General features: G+C 31.3%; 1 protein-coding gene across 2 annotated transcripts; it reads right to left on the reverse strand.

Moving 5' to 3' along the window:
* Positions 1-389: 389 nt before the first annotated feature.
* Positions 390-9,656, reverse strand: LOC101503952 (transcriptional corepressor LEUNIG). Of its 2 annotated transcripts, none has more exons than XM_004498582.4 (18): positions 9,352-9,656; positions 8,904-9,001; positions 8,693-8,802; positions 7,706-8,128; positions 7,535-7,614; positions 6,834-6,912; positions 6,675-6,750; positions 6,404-6,453; positions 6,010-6,321; positions 5,686-5,883; positions 4,784-5,029; positions 4,551-4,665; positions 3,446-3,555; positions 2,867-3,016; positions 2,231-2,386; positions 1,768-1,884; positions 966-1,172; positions 390-803 (listed from the first exon to the last, which is right to left on the reverse strand). In XM_004498582.4, the coding sequence occupies exons 1-18, from the start codon at positions 9,381-9,383 to the stop codon at positions 660-662; spliced, it is 2,703 nt and encodes a 900-aa protein (XP_004498639.1). In that variant the 5' UTR covers positions 9,384-9,656; the 3' UTR covers positions 390-659. The 2 variants fall into 2 exon arrangements, with proteins under 2 accessions (XP_004498639.1, XP_004498638.1); XM_004498581.4 differs by having other exon boundaries at positions 4,551-4,692.
* Positions 9,657-22,462: the final 12,806 nt, after the last annotated feature.

The following is a 22,462-nucleotide window of genomic DNA, read 5'->3' on the forward strand; positions in this document are numbered from 1 at the left end:
TATTGCCTTTAGACAACAAAATGTCAGAAAAGAAAAAAACCAAAAAATAAATACATATAAAAATCACTTATTTAAATTAAAAGACAAAAAAATGATTAATTATTTCATAAAAAATAACTCAAATCATCCTCTTCTGAAACGAAGAAATAGAGCTAGAGAGAAAAATGTTTGAACTGATCTCTCCATAAAGTGAGAATAAAGATTGATATTTCAACATATATAATTAATTATACATGTACAAATAATATCAATGGTAATTTATTTATCAATAAATAATAGCACTTAGTTTTAACAATATTCTTACTTTACTCACTCTTTTCAAAACAAAATTAGATTGCCACATGAGTAATGAGACTGGATCAGCACTAACCAGAAGAGAGAAGAGAAAATGATAAAAGATACAACAATTATAATATTATATAGTGTCCAGTTTGGTGATACAACAGAAGAAATCTCCAAGTAAACAATAGTGAAGAATGGTGTCAATAATATTACAAAGGTTAATTAAAAACTAATGTTACATAGAAAAAAAGAGGGAGGTTGGTTGATCAATCAACATTAAAAGGGGACATAAAGTACAAGCATGTTATTAATCAACACTGATAAAAAAAAACAACCTTGTATTGTAGACATAAATAGTACAGCAACCAGGTCACACTTCACTTCCAGAGCTTGACAAACTTGTCATGACTGGCTGAAGCAACCAAACCATTTACAGTTGAAACCGCCAAGGCAGCAATAAGACCGTCGTGAGCTGATAGAGTCATCGTCTTGTTTTCGGTCATGTTCCACAGCTCCAATGACTGTAGATCGTATGAATTTTTATGGATCAGATTCAAATGCTACCTTAGAAACTTTAAGATAAACGGTTATGCTATGACTACTTGATTAAGTTGTTTATCCAAACCGAATCTAAGTTTCATTTACAAATAAAAGAAAAGGAAATAAAAAGGATGCAGACTTGCCTGGTAACAGCCAATGACCAGCAACGAAGAATACGTTGGATGGAAAACACACGAATGAAACTTATTGCCGTTACAGCTAAGCTCATGAACACATTCCCCTTCACTCCCAGATCCAAGAGTCCAAACCCTGACAGAGTCCTCGCTCACAGATGCGAGGAACTCTCCAGAAGGATCCCAACACACAGAATGTATCGACTTTGTGTGACCCTACAATTCATAGAAACATATATCAAACAGTAAAATGAGCATGTTCTAAGGAAGAGTATGAAAAAGTCAACTACTAGATTAGTGAGTAACATAACATCACAATTGAAGTGACCAAGACAAAATATCCAAGCTATGGAGTTGTTTGGTAATACATTATACATATATAGTACTGTTAATAAACCAAGTAATTGGGTTCAAGTAGTTTAATAAGCTTCAGTTAAAGAAGAATCAGTCAAAAGTACTCGAGTTTGAACCCTCACATAAACAATCTTGGTCAAGCTTCACTTACCCTTGGCCAAACTCGGAATTACCAGGACCTTTTTCCCCATAAATTGGAGGATTGAGACAAAAATATATATAACACTTTCAGAAGTATTTGAAACTCAGAAATACCAAGACCTTTTTCCCCAAGAAATCAGAGGATTAAGACAAAAAAAAATATATAACACTGTCAGAAGCATTTGATTCTTACTGAAAAAGTATGAGTAAAGAGCACCCGAGAGAATGAAGAATGTTTCAGATTCAAGAAGAAATGCATATTTTATTGAAAGAATTTTTTCCTAATAAGAGACTTAAAATTTTGTTTTTAACCAACCTTTAGTGAATATCGGCATGCTTGTGTCTCGACATCAAGTATAGAGACAACGTTCTCTGCAGCTGCAGCAAGGTATCTCCCTAGCCGAGGTTGAAATCTCATCTGTGCAGTGCCACCCTAATTTGTAAGAAAAAAACAAAATTATCAATTTTTCAAAACTGAAATGAATACTCCTCCACCTCAATACTACCTCCATTGATTTTTAATTGTTTTATGTTTATTTACACATACCAAGGAAACCATTAAATTTGCTACTTTTGATGCAATTATCTATCCTTTTTCTACAGTAACTTTAACTATTTATTATCTCAATCCACAGATTACTATCTGCAATAAATAGTTAGGGATAATTTTGTCAAAACAATAACTAATACTACTTTAAAAACAACAAATAAAAAGGAAACATAGGAAGTACACAACAACTAACACAGAACTGTGAATGAAGATAATGCTGAAATACTACCTTTGACACCCTAGCACAACTTCCATTGTTAATACTCCAATATCTTATCTCGCCGTCAACATCACAAGAGCAGATAAGGTCATCTTTATTAGGGTGAAAGTCTAGTGACATAACTGGTGCAGAATGGCCAGTAAAGGTACGAAGCGAATATCCAGGCTGCATAGGTAATTACATATTAGCTAATGTAGAATAACAAAGAAAAAAAAAACACACAACCCATCAAAATTAACATTTTTATAACAAAATAAATTAGAAAACACTTCTACCTAGCATCTACAAAGCACACCAACACATCATTATTACGATAAACCATGTTTAGGAATTCTTAAATCAGTAAACAAAACATTGATGTTACTTTTAAATATACGATAAATCATATATTTAAAATAAAAAATAGCTCACTAGGAAATATGTTACTTTTATTTGTGTTTCAAAAGTAACAACAAGCATATAAATAAGTTTCCTATTTTTACTGTATCAGTTACAATAAGTGATACAAAAATGGCACATTTCACGGGCAGGAAAAATACTATTTAACTGCACAGTTAAGTTACTTTAAATACAGATATAGAATCTACAGAAACAGATTCTCAAAAGTTGCACAAGATTTTTGGAAAATAAACAAAATCAACTAACATTCTCAACATCCCAAACTCGAACAGTTTTGTCATACGAAGATGTTGCAAGACGAGGCATGCTTGGACTGAAACGAACATCAGTGATTAAAGACGAATGCTCTTCTAGAGTAGCTTTCTGCTTTAGAGAATCTGTGTACCATAAAACGGCCTGCATAATGAAAAAACACAAAACATTGTCACATAATATATAATTATAAACAGAATAAGTGATACAAAAGTTCTGGATTTTATTTTCCAATTTTCAAGCAGGTCAAATTATACATGTTCACTGCTAGTTTTGAGAAATCAATTGAACAGAGAAAGCACTAAAACACGCTTTTCGAGGAATGACGGCCCAAAGGGAAGGGGAAGAGGGGAAGGTATTCAGAAAATATTTTAAGAAATAATTAGGAGAATTATTTCTCTGGTTAGGAGCAATTTTGCTCGGGTTTAGGAGTTCATAGAGCTCTGGTTTAGTTTTTCTTTCCGCATCCTCTCCTAATCTCGTCATTATAAGAGATACTACTTTGAATTTTAAGAAATAATATACCCTTTTCTTCCATTAAAATTCTGAGTTCTATCAAATGACCTAACAAACCTTTTTGTCATGTCCACCACTTGCAAGCAATTTTCCGTCAGATGAGAAATGGGAACAAACAACTTTGCTTGTGCTTGCACGAACCGAATTTACTTCAGAAAATGTAAAACCTGGAAATAAAGCAAACTATTACACTCAGTTTCAAAATGATTGTCCAAATAGAATGGTTATAGCTCTTTTAAGAAAAGTCAATAAATTTAAAAGCAACATTACATCTTCGTATACAAAAGATTATAGCTCTTTCTTAATAATATCGTTCAAATAGAATGGTTGGGAGAAAATTGTGTCGGAGCTAATGAACTCTGAAAGTACTCTATTGTTGTATGTTTATCAATTTTGTTGAGGCCTCACATCGTTTAGAGATATGGCCAAAGTAGTTCTTAAAAGGTTTGGACAATCCTCACCACTTGAGGTAGCTTTTGGGATCAAGACCCTCGCCCAAATTATCAGTGAATATTTAATATGTTTATTCAGGCTTTAAAAGTCTAGTCCTAGGCGTAAGTTAGGTGTTTGGTGTGAATTATATGGCCATTTTATTTGGGGGCTGTTTCTCGATAGATACACTGGTGTAACATTTAGGTTATGTAATGTTACACCGCTCAACAACTTTTTACTAGATACATATTTTACATAACTCACTGTTGGATTGAAAGTTTTATCATATAGATCATCTCTATAAATATTTACAAAAATCTAAAATCATTTTATATGCTATTAAGATACATCAAGATTAACGTCTTGCGTTTTTATTCAACGCCGTTAATCTTGATGTATTTGAATAACATATAAGATAAATGTAGATTTATGTAAAAATTTACAAGAATGATTTTTATGATATAAATTTTCAATTCGACAGTTAGTTTTGTAAAATATGCATTTAAAAAGAAGTTTGTAGAGTGTTTGTTTGATTTTGAAGTTATTATAGTCTTAACCAGTGTAAGTTGATCCCTATAGCATAACTCCTACATTCAGCACATAATAATCTACCATTAATATATAAAATTTTAATGAGGTAAATTTAACATGTATATATACCAGAGAAACTATTTTACACAGGTAATGGTAAAAATAATTATGATGGATAAAATATTGGTGTTTACTGCACCTTTGCTTACATCCATACGGCCAACTGGATCTCTAGGGTCTGTATCATCATGCGATAAAAAAGACTCAACATTGTCATCGAGAGATCCATCTTCCACAAAGCGGTCCACATCTGCCTGCAATTCAATATCCTTATCATCCCACTGCCAAAATGGAATGGCAATGAGTCTACATGCAAGGAACTTATTATTCCTTCCATTAATTGAAATGAAATCGCATAGAAGAGCAACTCACCAATTGGTTTGAAGGTGAGGTAAGAGTTCCGGTGCCATCAGTGCCGAACATCATTAATGGCTTAGAAGAACTACCATTGTGAGGTATAGAAGGCATTGATATCACATCACCAGGCGTATGAGTTGAGGGAGTTGAGGGTGCCGAACTCGGTGATGGGCCCGCTGTATTAGCTGTTCCTGTGCTATTGGCAGGACCAGAAGATGATACAGGCTGTTTTCTCTTTCTTCCAGTCTGGTTTTTCGAAACCTTAAAGTTCATTCAGAACAAAATGTTAGGAACCCATTTCATGAAAAAACATGTCAAATTCAGGGACAGAAATTTATGCTTGTGATTTAAAAAAAATACAAACAAATACCCTCTTCGTTCTTTTTTAACTGTCGCTTTTGTAGAAGAATTTTGTCACTATTTACTTGTCATTTTCAAAGTTTAATGAAACATTAACTATTGTTTTGTCAATAATACTCTTAGTTATTTATTGCAGAGATTTCACTTCCACATATAAGGTTAAATAAAACATTTAATGAATCAAACAAGTAGTTGAAGTTGCTTTACTAATAGATCATCATATATCTGAGTATCGAAGGACTTCACAAAATCACTTTCCCATAACTCAATTTCAGAAAACTTGAGGTTAAAGAAATTACATTTATAATACTTGTACTCGACCAATTCAGTGGCATGAGAAAAGTAAACATGAAAATTCAAATTTAAATATATTTACAAGAGAACTTAATTGTGGACAATTGAAAGTCACTAACCGCTCACTAAGTGTTGAATAGTCAATAGGTATGTGTTACTTTACCATTCAGATTATATTTATTGGTACACTAACCAATGATTCCATAAGGTTTAGAAAACCGAGAAATCATGCATGGGAAAGTGGACACTGTAAAGGGACTGACCTGATCATTTCCTCTAAAGGAATTTGACATGCTACCGTCGGCATTAACACTGCCACCACCTCCCCCTACTTTATCTTGCTGATGCATGTTATGATTTGAAGACTGAGATTGTTGATTTGAAAGAGCATGCTGTTGAAGTTGTTGCTGTTGTGGATTGGAATTCTGCTGTTGTTGATGTTGTAACTGAGCCAGTTTCAACTACACAAACAAAAACTTCAACTCATGAAACATTATGCAATCTAAGAATTTTTAAAAAGGGGCAGTTCGATAAAAAAATGCAAGATCCTAAATGAAGATGAGAAGAAAAATTGCGAGAACAAGCACCTTCATTAGCATATCAGTATCACCACGAGAAAAAGGAGGACCGCCTGCTTGAAGGGGCGATCCAACATTTGATACTACATCACCAACAGGATTTGAAAGACCATCCTTACCTACGCCCATATTCCGATTATTCAGTAGCATTCTGAGTCTTCTACTATCATCACTTGCAGAAGGTGATGCCAGGTTTTGCTGTGCTAACATAAGCTGTTGTTGATGTTGCGGTGTCAACATAGGAAGTTGATGAAAAGGCTGTGGAGTCTGCATGAAAGGTTTTTGTTGCTGGAGTAAACCAGAACGAAGTTGCTCCAATCCCTAATACCGAAATGACGTTAAATCATGTCATCCAACGATAATATTTAATTTAAATAAATATTAAAATAAAAGGATTACTTACTGTGAGTGGCCACCCTTTCAGAGTCAAATTGTTGCCACCTTGATTTGATCCTGACACAAAAATCTCTTGTTAACTTAATCTGTGAGCAGGAATAATCACAAAACATCATAATGCCTTCACATTAAATCCAGAAATAATGTCACCCAATAATATAATGAATAAATTGCAACAAATAGAATTCAAGGAAAACAAATCCTATAACATGCTTGCAAACAAGTTTTGGAATTAATAACAGAAACCAGTTACATGTAAGAACTCGATGAAGGAATACCAGGAATTGCCATCAACGATCCTTCAGGACCCGCAACTCTGGGATTTAGAACAGGATTAATTTCACTTTTTATATCCTGATTTCAAATGGCGAGTTAGGAAAAAGAGCTGATAAGAAATATATTAAGAGGTAATGAGAACAGTTTTTAAGATAGCATACCGGAGTAGACCCTGGTAGTTGCTGACTACGAGCTTGAACTTGTGGAGACATTGCACCGGCAGTACCATGCAAAACTTGCCTGAAATCGATGAATTTTGTACTAATACAGTCAACATTCATAGCTATAAAGAATACCATGTGCTAATAGAAATAGAGAATTAATTGAATGCACATATCAAAATTATAAATTTGGTGGTAGCTGAGGTGCCAACATAGTTGGGATGTCAATTATCATAGTGATGCTTTCGCATACCAATCAAAATTATTAAAAATATCTTATTCTTCAAGGTCATGGAAGGAGTGGACCCAATTCAAATAATTGCCAAACTTTCAGTGCTCATCCTCCCATACAAAGAGGACAATCTTGTTGTTACAAACTTACAACAGTTATTAGGTTTTTATATAGGGTCTAACTCAACCTTACAAAACCAGCTTATAAGGTGAGGAATGTCACTCTTTATAAACTCTTTTCAGACCTTATCACTTTTTAATGTAGGACTTGGACTTTCCCCAAAATTAGCATCCATACAAGATTTTCTTTTTTTCACATTGATTGAGTAATCAACTTTTACTATTTTGAATCAAACCCACAGGAACAGACAGACCAAGCATTACTACCATTGGTTTTGAGGCATAAATCATGCAAAATTAATTTAAAGACTAAAAGAAAAAACGATAGGCTAAGTTCTAAAGAAAATCACCCAGACGGCTGGCCACTAGCTGCAGATGACTTCAATATTGAGGGATGATTTGGGTCCAAGAGTTGGTCTCCAAATCTTTGCTGTACAAAATACCATAAGATAGCCATGAATATATATACATCATAAGATCAATAGTTCTTATAATTTGACAACCAGAACATCCATGTACACCTTCATTGCAGCATCTTCTAAAGAATCCCTTTGAAGGGGAAGTTTTAACCTGTCCTCGTACATCTTTGTTGCTATTGCATTTGCAGTGCTAGGGTTTCCAACTAACCCGTTCGTACCACCACCATTCAAGAGATGAGCCCTATCCCTACCCTGCTGTTGCTGCTGCTGCTGCTGTTGCTGCTGCTGCTGATGCTGTGACTGCTGCTGTTGTTGTTGCTGCTGCTGCTGCTGTTGTTGCTGTTGCTGCTGCTGCTGCTGTTGTTGCTGCTGAGCATGCCTCTGTAACAACATCTGTTGCATCTGCATTTGATGTTGTTGCTGTTGTTGTTGCTGCTGCTGCTGTTGATGTTGTGACTGCTGAGGTTGTGGCTGCTGTTGTTGTTGTTGCTGCTGTTGTTGTTCCCTAGCCTTAATTAACTGTGTCTGCAACGGTGGTTTACAAACCAAAAAAACGTCAAGTACAGAATAAAAAAATAAAAACTTCGAAGTTGAGTTGCAATAGCAGTTTTACAGGACAATTCAGAAACAATGTGCAAACAGGATATTTTAAAACCACTACATGATCATAATCACAAGTAGACAAACAATGTGCAAACAAGATATTTTTTGAAATCATACTGCCGGTGACCTAGTCAGAAATAATTAAAGAATGAACTTCTTTCTACAATCCTGTCTAATAAAAAATGATTCTTAAGAAATGATCCCAACTTCCCCTAACAGCTAAACGACAAAATGAAAAAGCGAGAAACAAAAAAAAATTCATTCATTAGTAACAATCCACAATTTGGAAGTTGCAAAATGCAAGTATACAAACTTCCTTATTTAAAAAAACATGAATAGATACAGCGAAAAAGGTAACCGACTACCAGTCCCGCTCACCACCGTGTTCTATTTGCCGATCGTCTACAACAACCACCCAACTCAGATTCACCACACTATAAGGAAGCTAAATACAGAAAAGAAAACAACACAGATTTTCCAACCAACCTCTATATATGATGCGGCAACTTCCGAGTGCTTCTCGTTTGTCCTGGCAATAAATATGTCCCAGAAAACCGACCACCACTCGAACAAAAATCCTCCCGGTGCATCAATAGCTGCAATCAATCCCACATCACCATTACAAAAAAAATCAAAAATAATAAAATGAACAAAACAGAAACACCAAATCGAACTTTTCGGCTTCTTGCTAACTCACCAACAGGGTCAGAGGACACTTTCCCTTCAGCTTGAAAAGCTTGAGCTGAAGCTTTCAAATCCCTCTTCACTAGGTAATCATGAATGTAAACATCTAACCTGAAATCTCATAAGAAAACCAAAGCTTAGATCTTTGCATCAATATCAACAACCCAAATGCAGGAACCAAAGAGTTCAACAACCAAAAATGAAAATTTCATTCAATGTAAAGAAACCCCTTTTACTTACATAAGCTAAAAAAAACAAAACCCTAACATACCCATCAAAAAATTATCACACATTCATAAAAAATCAACATACAAAGAACCAAACTTGAATGAAATAAACCAACCCCAAATCACTAAAACATAAAAAATCAAAACCCAAATCATCAAAAATCAAAATTGAGCATAAAAATAAACCCATTTTCCAAAACTGAAAAAAAAAAGGAAAAATACAACAACACTTACATCTTATCAGCTTCCCAGTTAGTTTGAGACATGGTGACAGAAACAAAATTGATGGGTAGTGAAGAAATGAAGAAGGTTGATGAGTGTTTATGAAACTGAGAAGTAAAAGTTGCAAAAGACACGAGTTTTTGCAGAGAAACTTTGAGAAGAAAAGAAGGAAGAGAAAAGGTGGAAGTGTAGAAAGCGAAACGAGAGAAGCACAAGAGAAAGGGGGAAAAAAACAGAGGAATTTGGGAATGAAAGAATCGAAAGGGTGTATATGAAACTGAAACGACCCTTCTAAGTCTTCGGACAAGGTAAGAAAAACATTGAAAAATGTTTTTATATGGTCAATAAATGACATGTGATTTTTTTCTTTTTTTTTTGTTTTATAATTGAGGAAATAAAACTACCACACTCTAAGACGAGATCGACAAACACATCTTACATCATCTAAAACTATTAAAATAAGTACTTCATCTGTTCGTTATCAAATAAATATGATCAAAAACATTGATGTATGTCGTACAAAGATTAACTTTTTTTTTTAATATTTGAGATTGGAGTAATATAAGACAAAGTGTGTATGTTTTGTTTTATTTTTGTATTAGTCAAAATCAATTAGGACAATGGTAAGATTGATTTTTGATAAGTTTAAATGTTATTGAGTAAAATTATTTTTTTTTAATTGATTTTAATTTAAAATTAAAATTCATAGTTTTTTAATTCAAACATGATTTTGACTCTAGTGAATCCAAACTTGGTTATAAAACTTAGATAGAATATTAGAAATAGCTTAATGAATACCAAAATATTAGTCTATTGAAACTATTTTATTTATTGGTTGAACTTAAAAACCAAAACGAATTAGAATTAGAAGAGGTATGACCAAAATCTTAATCATTGAAATTATTTCTCGTATTTGATGAACTTCATTGACCAAAAACAAAAATGAATAACAATAAATTGAGTGAATACCAAAATTTTAATTCATTAAAATTTTCCCAACAACACTTAGTAGAACAATAAGAAATGCTAACACACACCTTAATCTAATTTTTTTTTTTCTTCCTAATCTTCATGCTTATAATTCCGGCAAAAAGTCAAAGTCAACGTTCAAGACAACACTAAAGCATTTAAATACTTTGAAGACAATAGAGTGGATTAGTATATCAATTCAAGATAACTAAATTTTTGTTTCTACTTTCTCAACTAATAAACCGAATCTAAGAAAAATATTTAACACACTCTATTTCCATTCCAACAAACATATGTGAGCCATATTCAAAAAGGATATTTTCCTACCATTATTCCTAGAATATAACTCACTAAACTACATAAAATTGTCTACCACTTCTTGCCCCCATCTTATAGTATTCCAATCCAACCATTTGAATACCAACTTCCAAATCTTCCTTGGCTTTGTACAACTCACAAACAAATCTTTGATGCTATCTCATTAAAATATATAACACGACTTTGAAGTAAGATATGAAGAGAGAAAATAAGAAGTGGAATTTTTTAGAGAGAAGTTTGAAGTAAAGAAAAATGAGAAAAATAAAGTGTGATGATATATATAAAAAAAGAAAATAGTAGGGAATTTGTGGCAATCTAGACAGTAATAAATTTGTGATAGTCTCACAAAATCCAACAATTAATTTTATTGTGGAAAAACTCTCACAAAGTTTTTGAGAATTTATTCGGTCAGTAATAACAATAAATTTGAATTTTATAATTTGTGAGGGTTTTTCTTGCCAATAATTCGTGAGGTTCTTTCGGAAGTCAATATTAATACTTTTAAAGTTGGTCACAAATTATTATTTTTCTCGAGATATCCATCTGAACTCCTCTTGATTTTGACGAAAAAAACTCGGTTTAACGGAGTGCAGATGTAAATTGTTAAAACAATATTGGGATCTGCAATAAAGATTAAACCAACAAAATAGAAGACAAACAATTGTAGAAGAAAAACAAAAACGCAAAATGTTCAGAAAATCAGAAAAAACCAAAAAACGGAGATTGATTATCGTTCTCCATTTTTTGCAGTTTTCTAAAACAGTTTTCCTTTCTGCAGTTTTCTAAAACTAGTTTTCTCTATCAATGCAAATGAAAATTAAAGAAGGATAAGGGAAGAATAACACCAAGAATTTATGTGTTCGGTCTCAATTGTTGAGACCTACGTCACGGGCAAGCAAGCAAGATTAATCCACTATTAATGATTGAAACTTTACAAGATTAAAGCCTTCTCAAGATTGATCTCATAGTATCTATCATTGTTTATAAACCAGCAATATTAGCTTTTCTCTCAATCTTTCTTTTCCCCTTTTAATCTCCTCTCTCTTATTTTCTATGAATCATGAGTTGCATATGTCTCTCTTAGTTTTCCAGCTCTCACTATTACAACAATACATTAATTCAATGCATTTACAACTATAGTATTTAAAGACATTTACTTAACTAACTAGAACCATCTTGTCATAACTAACTTGGCCAAAGGTAGTTATAACAACCCTTAAACATAACTAACTTTATGATTTGAGGCACACATTCACAATTCAACACCATGACTCAATATCAGAATAATTCAATCATCGACCTTGTTGCCATTGTTTCATCCTTACTGTTTGTCAAATCCAATTATGTCCAAGCAATGCTTGAACTTAGTTTGTGAAAGTGATTTGGTGAATGCATCAGCTGGGTTGTCCTCAGTTGCAATCTTCTCAACTGAAACCTGCTTTGAATCGATCACATCTCTAATGAAGTGATACTTAACATCAATATGTTTAGACTTATTATGATACACTTGATGCTTAGATAAGTGTATAACACTTTGACTATCACAATAAATTGAAACACAACTCTGATTTATTCCTAGTTCACCAATAAGTCCTTTCATCCATAAAACTTCTTTAACACCTTCAGTAAGCGCAATGAATTCAGCTTGAGTTGTAGAAAGTGCTACCACCGACTGTGTAATTGCTCTCCAACTTATAGCAGTCCAATATAGAGTGAAAACATAACCAGAAATTGATTTTCTAGTGTCCATGTTTCCAGCATAATCCGAGTCCACATATCCTTTGATTGGTTCCTTGTCATGATGAGTCTTTTTGAATTTTAAACCTGCTGTTAGTGAGCCATTTAAGTACCTCATAATCCACTTAAGTGTTGACCAATGCAGTGCTCCTGGATCTGTCATAAATCTGCTAACAACATTCACAGCATAAGCCAAATCTGGCCTGCTACATATCATTCCATACATTATGCTGCCAACTCCACTAGCATAAGGAATGGTACTCATTCTTTATCTTTCCTCATCAGTCTTAGGTGAGTCTTGCATAGACAATTTGTAATTTTGTCCCAGAGGAGTAGTAACTTGTCTTGCCTCATGCATTCTATATTTGGTGACAACTTTCTTCAGGTAGGCAGCTTGAGAAAAAAATAGTTCCCCTTTCATTCTATTTCTTTTTATATCCATTCCTAAGATCCTTTTGGCCTCTCCAAGTTCTTTCATCTCAAACTCATTTCTAAGATCAAATTTGAGCCTTTTAACCTGGTCTTTACTTGAGCTTGCAAGAAGAATATCATCAACATAGAGTAATAGATAAATTGGAGAACATTCTTGACTTTTCTAAAAAATTGGAGAACGTTCTTGATTTTTCTCTTTCAGAATGTAAACACAGTTGTCAAAACTACATATTTGGAAACTAGATCTAATCATGAAATAATCAAACTTCTTGTACCATTGTCTAGGACTTTGCTTTAGGCCATACAATGATTTTTTAAGAAGACAAACCTTGTTTCTGCCTTTAGCGAATCCTTCAGGTTGTTGCATATAAATGGTTTCTTCCATATCACCATGTAGAAATGTTGTTTTGACATCCAACTACTCTAATTTCAAGTCTTGTTGTGTTACAATTGAAAGTCGAATTATGATTGAACAATGTTTTACAACAGGTGCAAATACTTCATTGAAATCAATTCCTTCAAGCTGCGAAAATCCCTTTGCAATTAATCTTGCTTTGAACCTTATCTTCTCTTTACCTTGAATGTCTTCCTTTCTTTTGAACACCCATTTTGATCCAATTACCCTTTGACTCTTAGGAATGTCAACCAAAATCCAGGTTTCATTATTTTCTAATGATTGCATTTCTCCATTCATAGCTGTCATACAAGCTTCTTTGTTCTCACTATTAATGGCTTCCTTGTAGTTGCTTGGTTCATCTCTTTGAAGATCTTCAGCAACACTTAAAGCATAACAAATTAAGTCTGCTTCACCATATCTGGTTGGAGGCTTGATAATCCTTCTTTCTCTATCCCTTACCAAGTTGTAATTGGTCAAATATATTTTTGTTGCAACATTATCATCAAGTGATGTATCAATGACGTCTTCATGATTAATCTCTTGATCTCCAAGTGACTCCACCTCAATCTGAGCACTCTCTTCATTGTAGTTTGAAGCACTATTAAATGGAGAACGTTCTGCGTTTCTGCAATGTTCTTCATTTCTGCATAATTCAAACGGAGAATGTTCTGCGTTTCCGCAATGTTCTTCATTTCTGCAGTTCTGAAACGGAGAATTTTATGCGTTTCTGCATAACTGAAATGGAGAATGTTCTTTGTCAATCATGGGCATTCTTGTTTCAACAAACACTACATCTCTTGATATGATGCACTTGGGCACACCTTGGTCAATTCTCCACAACTTGTAACCTTTTATTCCTTTAGGATAACCAATGAAAACACATTTGATTGCTCTAGGATCCAACTTATCTTGCCTTGTATGAGCAAATGCTAAGGAACCAAATACCTTCAGATTTTAGTAGTCTGCTGGTTTGCCATTCTACATCTCAATTGGTGTCTTAAATCCAATAGCTGATGAAGGACATCTATTTATCAAATACACTGTTGTAACTGCAGCTTCTCCCCAGAATGTTTTAGGCAGCCCTGCACTCAAGATCATACATCTAACTCTTTCCAAGATTGTTCTGTTCATCCTTTCAGCAATATCATTTTGTTGAGGGGTGCCTACAACGGTTCTATGTCTTTGAATACCTAATTCCCTGCAATACTTATTAAACTGCTCTGAAAGATACTTCAGGTCATTGTCAGTTCTTAAACACTTCAACTTAGTTTCCTTTTGTGTTCCAATTTGCATATGTCATTCTTTAAATTTCATAAAAGTGTCACTTTTATTTTTAATGACATAGATCCATACTTTCCTAGAATAATCATCAATTATGGTTAAGAAGTAAGAACAACCAGCATGAGTTTTTGTCCTTGAAGGACCCCACAAATCAGAATGAGCATATTCAAAAGGTCTAGAGGTGTTGTGTTGGCCAACACCAAAACTGCCCCTCTTAGACTTTCCTAGAATACAATGATCACAAAATTCCAAAATTTCAATTTTGTCACCATTAAGCAAATTCTGTTTTGATAACTCAATTAAGCCTCTTTCACTTACATGTCATAACCTCATATGCCATATTCTAGAAAATGAATGCAAAATAGAGCTGACAACTGAAACTTGTGCAATTATAGTAGAACCTTCTAAAATATACAAGCCATTTCTTTTAATGTCTTTAGCAATGATATCGTCTTTATTAATAATAGTCATAATACCATTCTTTATGTTTGTGGAATATCCTAAAATGTCAAACATACCAACAGAAATCAAATTTCTTTTTAACTCAGGTATGTACCTTACATCATTGAGCAGTAACTCCTTGCCGTTGAACATTATGAATCTGATTGTTCCTTTGCCTTGGACTTTACATGTTTTGTTGTTGCCAAGAAGAACGACTCCACCATCACGGAGATCTATTGATTCAAAATAATCCTTTCTTGGACACATGTGGAAAGTACAACCTGAGCCTAGTACTCAGTTCTTTTCACCTTCAGAATTTGAAATCATCAATGCCTCTGCAGATTTATAACCAACATCAACAAGTGCAGCATTTCCTGAATCTTAAGAGTTTCTTGATTCATTTATTTCTGGACAATCTTTCTTGAAATGTCCCTTCTTGTGACAATAAGAGCATCTATACTTCCCTTCATATTTTGACCTTGAATTGGACCTTTGTTTATTTCCATTTGATCATTTCCTTTCAATTCTTCCTTTGGTCACATTTAGAATTTCAGCATGATTATCATTCTTGAACTCAATTCTTTTATAGCTTTCCTTTGTCCGGATGGATGCATGAACTTCTTCAAGAGTAATTGTTTGTTTTCTTCCAAACATTATAGCATCCTTGAAATGTTCATATGAATTTGGCAGGGCTCTAAGCAAGGTCAGAGCTTTGTCTTCATCATATATCTTGACTTCTAAATTTTCTAAATCATCAAGAATCTTGTTAAAATCAGCAAGTTGCATTGTAACTGGTTTATCCTCATCCATTTTAAAAGAGAACAGTTGTTGTTTCAAGAAGAGTCTATTTGAAACTGGTTTAGTCATGTAGAGAGATTCAAGTTTAAGCCATAAGACTGCTGCAGTTGGTTCCCTTGCAACTTCCCTCAAAGCTTTGTCTCCAAGACACAAGATGATAGTGCTATTTGCTTTTTCAACCAGTTCTTCCTTTTCTCATGCAGTCATTGTTGCAGGAAGAGCCGATTCACACTTCAACGCATTCACCAAGCCTTGTTGTACCATAGACCACAACTGCAGCAGTTTGATCTATTGAATTTTTCAATGTCGAATTTTGTGGTTCCAACCATTGTTGCTCCCTTCCCATAGACGGCGCCAATTGTTAAAACAATATTGGGATCTGCAACAAAGATTAAACCAACAAAATAGAAGACAAACAATTGCAGAAGAAAAATGAAAAACGCAGAATGTTCAGAAAACTAGAAAAAACCAGAAAACAGAGATTGATTATCGTTATCCGTTTTCTGTAGTTTTCTAAAACCAGTTTTCTCTATCAATGCAAACGAAAATTAAAGAAGGATAAGAGAAAAATAACACCAAGAATTTACGTGTTCGGTCTCAATTGTTGAGACATACGTCACGGGCAAGCAAGCAAGATTAATCCACTATTAATGATTGAAACTTTACAAGATTAAAGTCTTCTCAAGATTGATCTCCTAATATCTATCACTGTTTATGAACTAGCAATACTAGCCTTTCTCTCAATCTTTCTTTTTTCCCTTTAACTCCTCTCTCTGATTTTATATAAATCATGAATTGCATATGTTTCTCTTAGTTTTCCAGCTCTCACTATTACAACAATATATTACTTCAATGCATTTACAACTATAGTATTTAAAGGCATTTACTTAACTAACTATAACCATCTTGTCATAACTAACTTGGCCAAAGGTAGTTATAACAACTCTTAAACATAACTAACTTTATGATTTGAGGCACACATTCACATAAATTTTTCTCAAAATTACTTAAACATGTTCTACTAGTAAAATTATTACTATTTAAATTTTTTGTTATACATACTAATCCATTTTGTTTATCATTATTTTTTATATATTATAAATTTTAATCTCATATCTACTTATGATTTTAGTTTTTTATTTGTTATATTAGATATATTAAATATAACTTTTAAATTATTAATTATATATATATATATATATGAATTGATGCAAATTTAAGATGGAGATTGATACTTAAATTTCAACCGCAATAAGAAATTTGCCAATCTCTTTTCATAACAAAGATAAAGATCTAAATTTAAATTAAAAAAAAAAACAGGAAATAATATATATTTTTCCAAAAAAACTAATCGTGTGTGAGAAAGGCAAAACTCATTGATACACATATATGGTCAAATAAGGGTTATTAGTTATTACACCGATGCGAATATCAACCAATCGAGAAAGTCAAAAAAATATATTTTGTTGAAGCGAGAAAACGTAAAGGAACAATACAATTTGTAGAGGTACATTTAACAATTATCTTATCGAATAATGTTGATTTATCTGGGCTGTTTCATCTAAGCTGAGAGACACTCCACTAGTAAAAGGCCCATAGGCCCGGCAAATATTGCAAGCCTCTTGAAAACTGAATTTTGTATCCCACAATCAGATTTATACTTCTCAAAATGTTAAAATTTTAATTTTGTCTATTTTGTTTTCATTCAAGCAAAGGTAAAAAAGAAATACTCTAAAATCTTACTCTTTACCAAATTTTTCCTTAATTAAATTGTTTCTTCAAAAAATTCAGTACACAAATTAACATTACCGAAAATTTTGCAAATAAAATTTTCGATACATGATTTCTTTTACTATTTTTGTGCTTTGAAATTTTCGTTAGTTACTTTTATTCTACTATAAATTTGTATCTTGAAATTTTTTGGTAGTTACTTTTATTCTACCAGAAATTTGTGCCTTGAAATTTTTTGTAGTTAATTTTATTCAATCGAAAATTTCAAAATTTGCATGTAATTATTTTATTTTATTTTTTAAAATATGAATGGTAAAAACACTATTATGTATAGAGATAGTATGTTGAGAGACTCACTCAAGTTGAAAGAATAATTTGAATGAGTCATAAGAAGTTGTCATATCATGAGCAAAAGAGGTTGACCAACAAAATCGAGTAAGTGTTATCATTACTCAATTTCATAAGGGATGTCTTATTAGTTTAATGTGTCACACTTTATTCTTTTTTCAACGACAACTCTTCAATTAAATTATGTCGATAATGTTGCACAATATTTTTCACTCCTCTATTCCTCACTGAAAAAAATAGAAATTTTTTTTTTACAAATGTTGTACAGTCAATTTCATGAACGAAGTTTTCAATAGTTATTTTCTAATAAGAGAATTTTAAAGATTTTTTTATATTTTAAATTTGGTATAATTTTTACTATATCTTTAAAGGTATTTTAGTAACTTAAGGATAAAAAATTTAAATAAGAAAATATAAGTTTAATGATGTAAGAATCTAATTTTCCGCCCTCTTTATCCCCAAGTCCCAATAGAGGAAAAAGGCTACACAGTGTAACTACGAAAACTACACAGAATAGAATAAGGGGAGAAAAAGCACAATTCTTATATTCAAAGTTTCGCATTAATATGTTTTTCCTTTAATATTAATATTAATATAAAAATTTAAAATTATATTACCAACAATTTACTATATTTTTATTTACCATACAACATTCTTAGTTCTACTAATTTCAATATTAAGAGACCTCAAATGTGTTGAGATCATTATTTTTAAAAAGGAATCAACTTGAATTGAATGGAAGTCGATTTAACCAATTTATTTTTTCTTCATTTTCTCAAAAAGTATATTTTTAATACTTATAATTTCTCTGTACAAACGTATAAACTTGTCTGAAAAATACCTCTAGAAACTAATGATGATAAAAAGAAAAGAAGTGTAAAAGGCTTCCAATGGCACTACAACATTTCTGACCAAAAACATTCCTTTGCAGTAATGAACAAAAAAAAAATAATAATAATAATAATATGCAATTGGAAATTTGGAAGAACAATAGAACATTTTTGGAAGACAATAATTAATTAAATTTGATTGATACATAGTTTGAAAGGGTTGAACAGAACAGAGAATTGTGATCAGTGTAAGGAAGTACTTAATTGGCATTTGGGTTGTTGTAAAGAGGCTACAGAATGAAGGTCACGAAAGGTAGCATTGAAAAGTCTCTATCTTTTTTGCTGTAACAATAATATGTATATCACCATGTGTTGTTTGTGTCAGCTTAATACAAGCTGATCTAAAAGCAACATACCACTGGGATCAACTGGGCCCCACAACCTATATTGTTGTGAATTCTCTTCTCATACTTTGCTCATACATTTATATATGTATGTAGCTATGTCCTTATTATATATATAGTATATCAATTGAGAGGGACCCTTCCTTTATTCCTATGTCATCCTCACCTCATCACTGCCCCAAATCAATTAAACGATATTAGATAATTCCATTTTGCTCAGTTTCTTTATAGGACAAATACAGTAAAAAACAAATATCAAATCATACAAAAATAAATTAAAATAATACTAGTGTTCTATTTCTTTTTTCAACATTTTCTGAGGAGTGTGTATATATAGTGTTATTTTTTTTTTGAAAAAATTGTACATCAAACAAGTTGAAATTATTATTTATTAAAGTAATATTAATTGTTATTTTACAATTATTTTGAATGAAATTTGAATTTCATCATTCGATATTATATTATCAGACTCTCACGATTGATTACACACTTTATAAACATTAGAGTGTAAATTAGAGTACAAGTATATATATGAGATGTATATTATCTAAAAAGTTTGAACTAATTAGCCTCAATCTCCCTAATCCTTAATTTGTATATACATTTTTACTTATGTTAGTTTGTATGATATGAAACTCTATATTTTACAAAACTCTCTCCAAAGTTATCAAAACTCAAAAGTAGAATGTTTATTTTTTTTTTAGGTTTGTACTCAATTAAACAAGAGATGTTACATGTTGTACATTTTAGTTTTCCTAAGCTTTGAGAAGGAGACTATCGAAAAGGTCAAATAAACATTTATGAGTTGTAAATAGGGTGGTCTTAATTAAATCAATTGTATGTTCTCTCTGTCTATTATTTTTTTTATATAAATGAAATGGTAAATAAATTTATACATAACTGAAAAGTTTTAAGTGTGAACTGAAATATGATATTCAATATAATAATATCAACATTTGACAGTTGATTTAAATCTTACAAATTACTAATTTTCTCTTTTACAAAAGTCTATTGGATAATATTTATCATCTTGAATACATTTGTAAATATTTTTTTGTGGGAGTGAGGACTAAGAATGATATAAAGATTAATTATATCAGTTGTGACAAGATTTGTAGAGAGACATTGAAGGGAGGATTACGGAGATAATTATCGTATCAATAAATTAGGGGATGTTTCAGATTTTAGCGTCAAATTAAATTAATTATAGTAAAGATAATTTTTCTCTTTGTATTTAAAAGACTCTTATGTTGAGTTTATTTTAAGATAAACAAAAGAGATAATTTACATATTTAATTAATTTTTATATTTTTATTGATATCCTCACTGATATTCAATATATTATTGTTAATGAGGTGATGAATCTCCCAATTTGTCAAAAACCTTGCAGGATAAAAAACTAACAATAAAATTAAAGTGACAAGTTTTTGTTGTTGTTTCTCTTGGCACAAATTCAAAATCGTAGAAATACATCACTTTTTGAAACTTTATTTCATTATATCAAACAAGAAAAATATTTGGATATGCAAGTTTTCAGGTACATATCCTTAATTTTCTATTTCTTACCTTATAAGAGGTGATCTCAAAAATATAAATAAAAATATGTAAAAAATAAACATATTTAGTTAAATTTTGAACAATAAACATATAAATTTTATGTAAGAAGTATATGGAATTTAATTCGATCCGATCAACCCAATAACCTATCACGGTCCAATTTAATTAAATCAGAAGATTATTGAATTTGGTGATATATTTATAATTTCAAATCTCCCAATACATCATTTTATTTTTCTTCAAACTCCCTTATCCATATTATTTTATTTGTGTATGTTTACTTGTGAGAATAATATTTGGTTTTGAAATTTGAAGATTTTAAAAATGTTAAAATATCAAAAATGTTTGGGTGGATTTATTTTAGAGTTTAATTTATAGGTATAGTTAGTGGATAAATTTTTTTGTACAGTCTAGAAGTAATAGCCAATTGTATAGATATGTTTATAAGTTATTACGATAAAAATCAAATATTATAAATAATTTAATAATTGTAATTAATGTGTATAAAACTTATTTATAATAATAATATAATATAAATTTTTTGTTTTTTACATTGAACTATAAGTTGACTGTCAACCAAACTAAATAAGTTTGATTAAATTGAGTATTGAGTTTAAGCACTCTCATAAATGAATGAATGGAGTACATCATTATTTCCCTGCATCCAAATACATAGAATGCACCAGAGAGATATTAATGCCTTTCCAATTTTATTATAAGGTTATAAAAGACATTGTATTAAGTGTTTAAGTTTTATTTTATTTAACTTATAAACAAATGGGGAATATGAATTTAATGGAGGTGCATAACCAATTTTACTACAATATAAACTGATTATAAAAATTTTTCAAAAAAGATATATATTTTTTTTAAGAAATTTACTTTTTATATAACTACTAATAGAATTATTATCAATGTATCTTTATTTGATAATTACATTTCTAACACAATCTACAATTTTATTTGAAAATTTCAAATTCTTAAATTCTTTTCGAATTATAATTCATCTCTCAAGAATTCTATTATCAAGGAAGTGATTTAACATTTTTCAAAACTTATTTTATTTAAATGTAATATTGACGGAATTGTTATTGCCTAGCGACACCATGAGTTATTTTGCTACAAACTTGAGAATACAACTAAGTTACAATGGCTATCTAAACATTGTACAAAAAAGGGTGATATTTTTTGTAGATTGAATATAATTCTTATGTGACAAAATCGACTTTTAGAAATCATAATATTTTCTTTTTGATCATTAGAAATAGATGACTCAATGAGATTTATTATCTCTCATGTTTTTAAAAATGACAATCAATATATTGACATTATTGTTAATTTAGAACTTTACATTAATAACAATAGTTGGATGAAATATTTCCTTCTTGTGTATTAAATATTTTCAATAGAAATATGATTCGTCATATTGAAAATATATTTTGTTGATTTTTATAGATATTTATTCTATTCTTTTTTTATTTATTGCAGTTTTATCCTTTTAAGTTTTGTTTATAAAGATTTTAACGAGAGAATAGTTTAAATACATAAAATTATTTTATTGGATTTTAGTATAGTCGATCGAAGCATAGTGTATATTTTCTTTCATTTTTTAATAACAATTTTAGAATTCCATAAATAACACATAATTAATTTAGAATGTCAAGATAATTAAAATGTCATTCCATTTTATTTTATTTAAAAAAAAAATTACATCTATAAAATGGAGAGTATGTAGATGATATATAATGTAGTTTACGACAAGAGTACGTGTCGTATGTAGAGGAAGCACATGCAAATAAGAAAAATGGTTTATGGTATAATATGGCATGCATTCCGTTTCTGTCCTCACCATCAGTCTTCCATCTGATGTGATCAGTACC

The sequence above is a fragment of the Cicer arietinum genome, chromosome 4, assembly GCF_000331145.2.
Source record: "Cicer arietinum cultivar CDC Frontier isolate Library 1 chromosome 4, Cicar.CDCFrontier_v2.0, whole genome shotgun sequence".
NCBI classification, from domain to species: domain Eukaryota; kingdom Viridiplantae; phylum Streptophyta; class Magnoliopsida; order Fabales; family Fabaceae; genus Cicer; species Cicer arietinum.

What these genes read in the sequence shown, in the direction of transcription:
- LOC101503952 (XM_004498581.4), bottom strand. Translation starts at nt 9,383, where the DNA reads ATGTCTCAAACTAACTGGGAAGCTGATAAGAT. An exon ending in TTGCCGCATCATATATAGAG is followed by an intron (nt 8,129 to 8,692) that starts GTTGGTTGGAAA and finishes CCACCGTTGCAG; the next exon opens with ACACAGTTAATTAAGGCTAG. An exon ending in CCTCACCTTCAAACCAATTG is followed by an intron (nt 4,693 to 4,783) that starts GTGAGTTGCTCT and finishes CCATTTTGGCAG; the next exon opens with TGGGATGATAAGGATATTGA.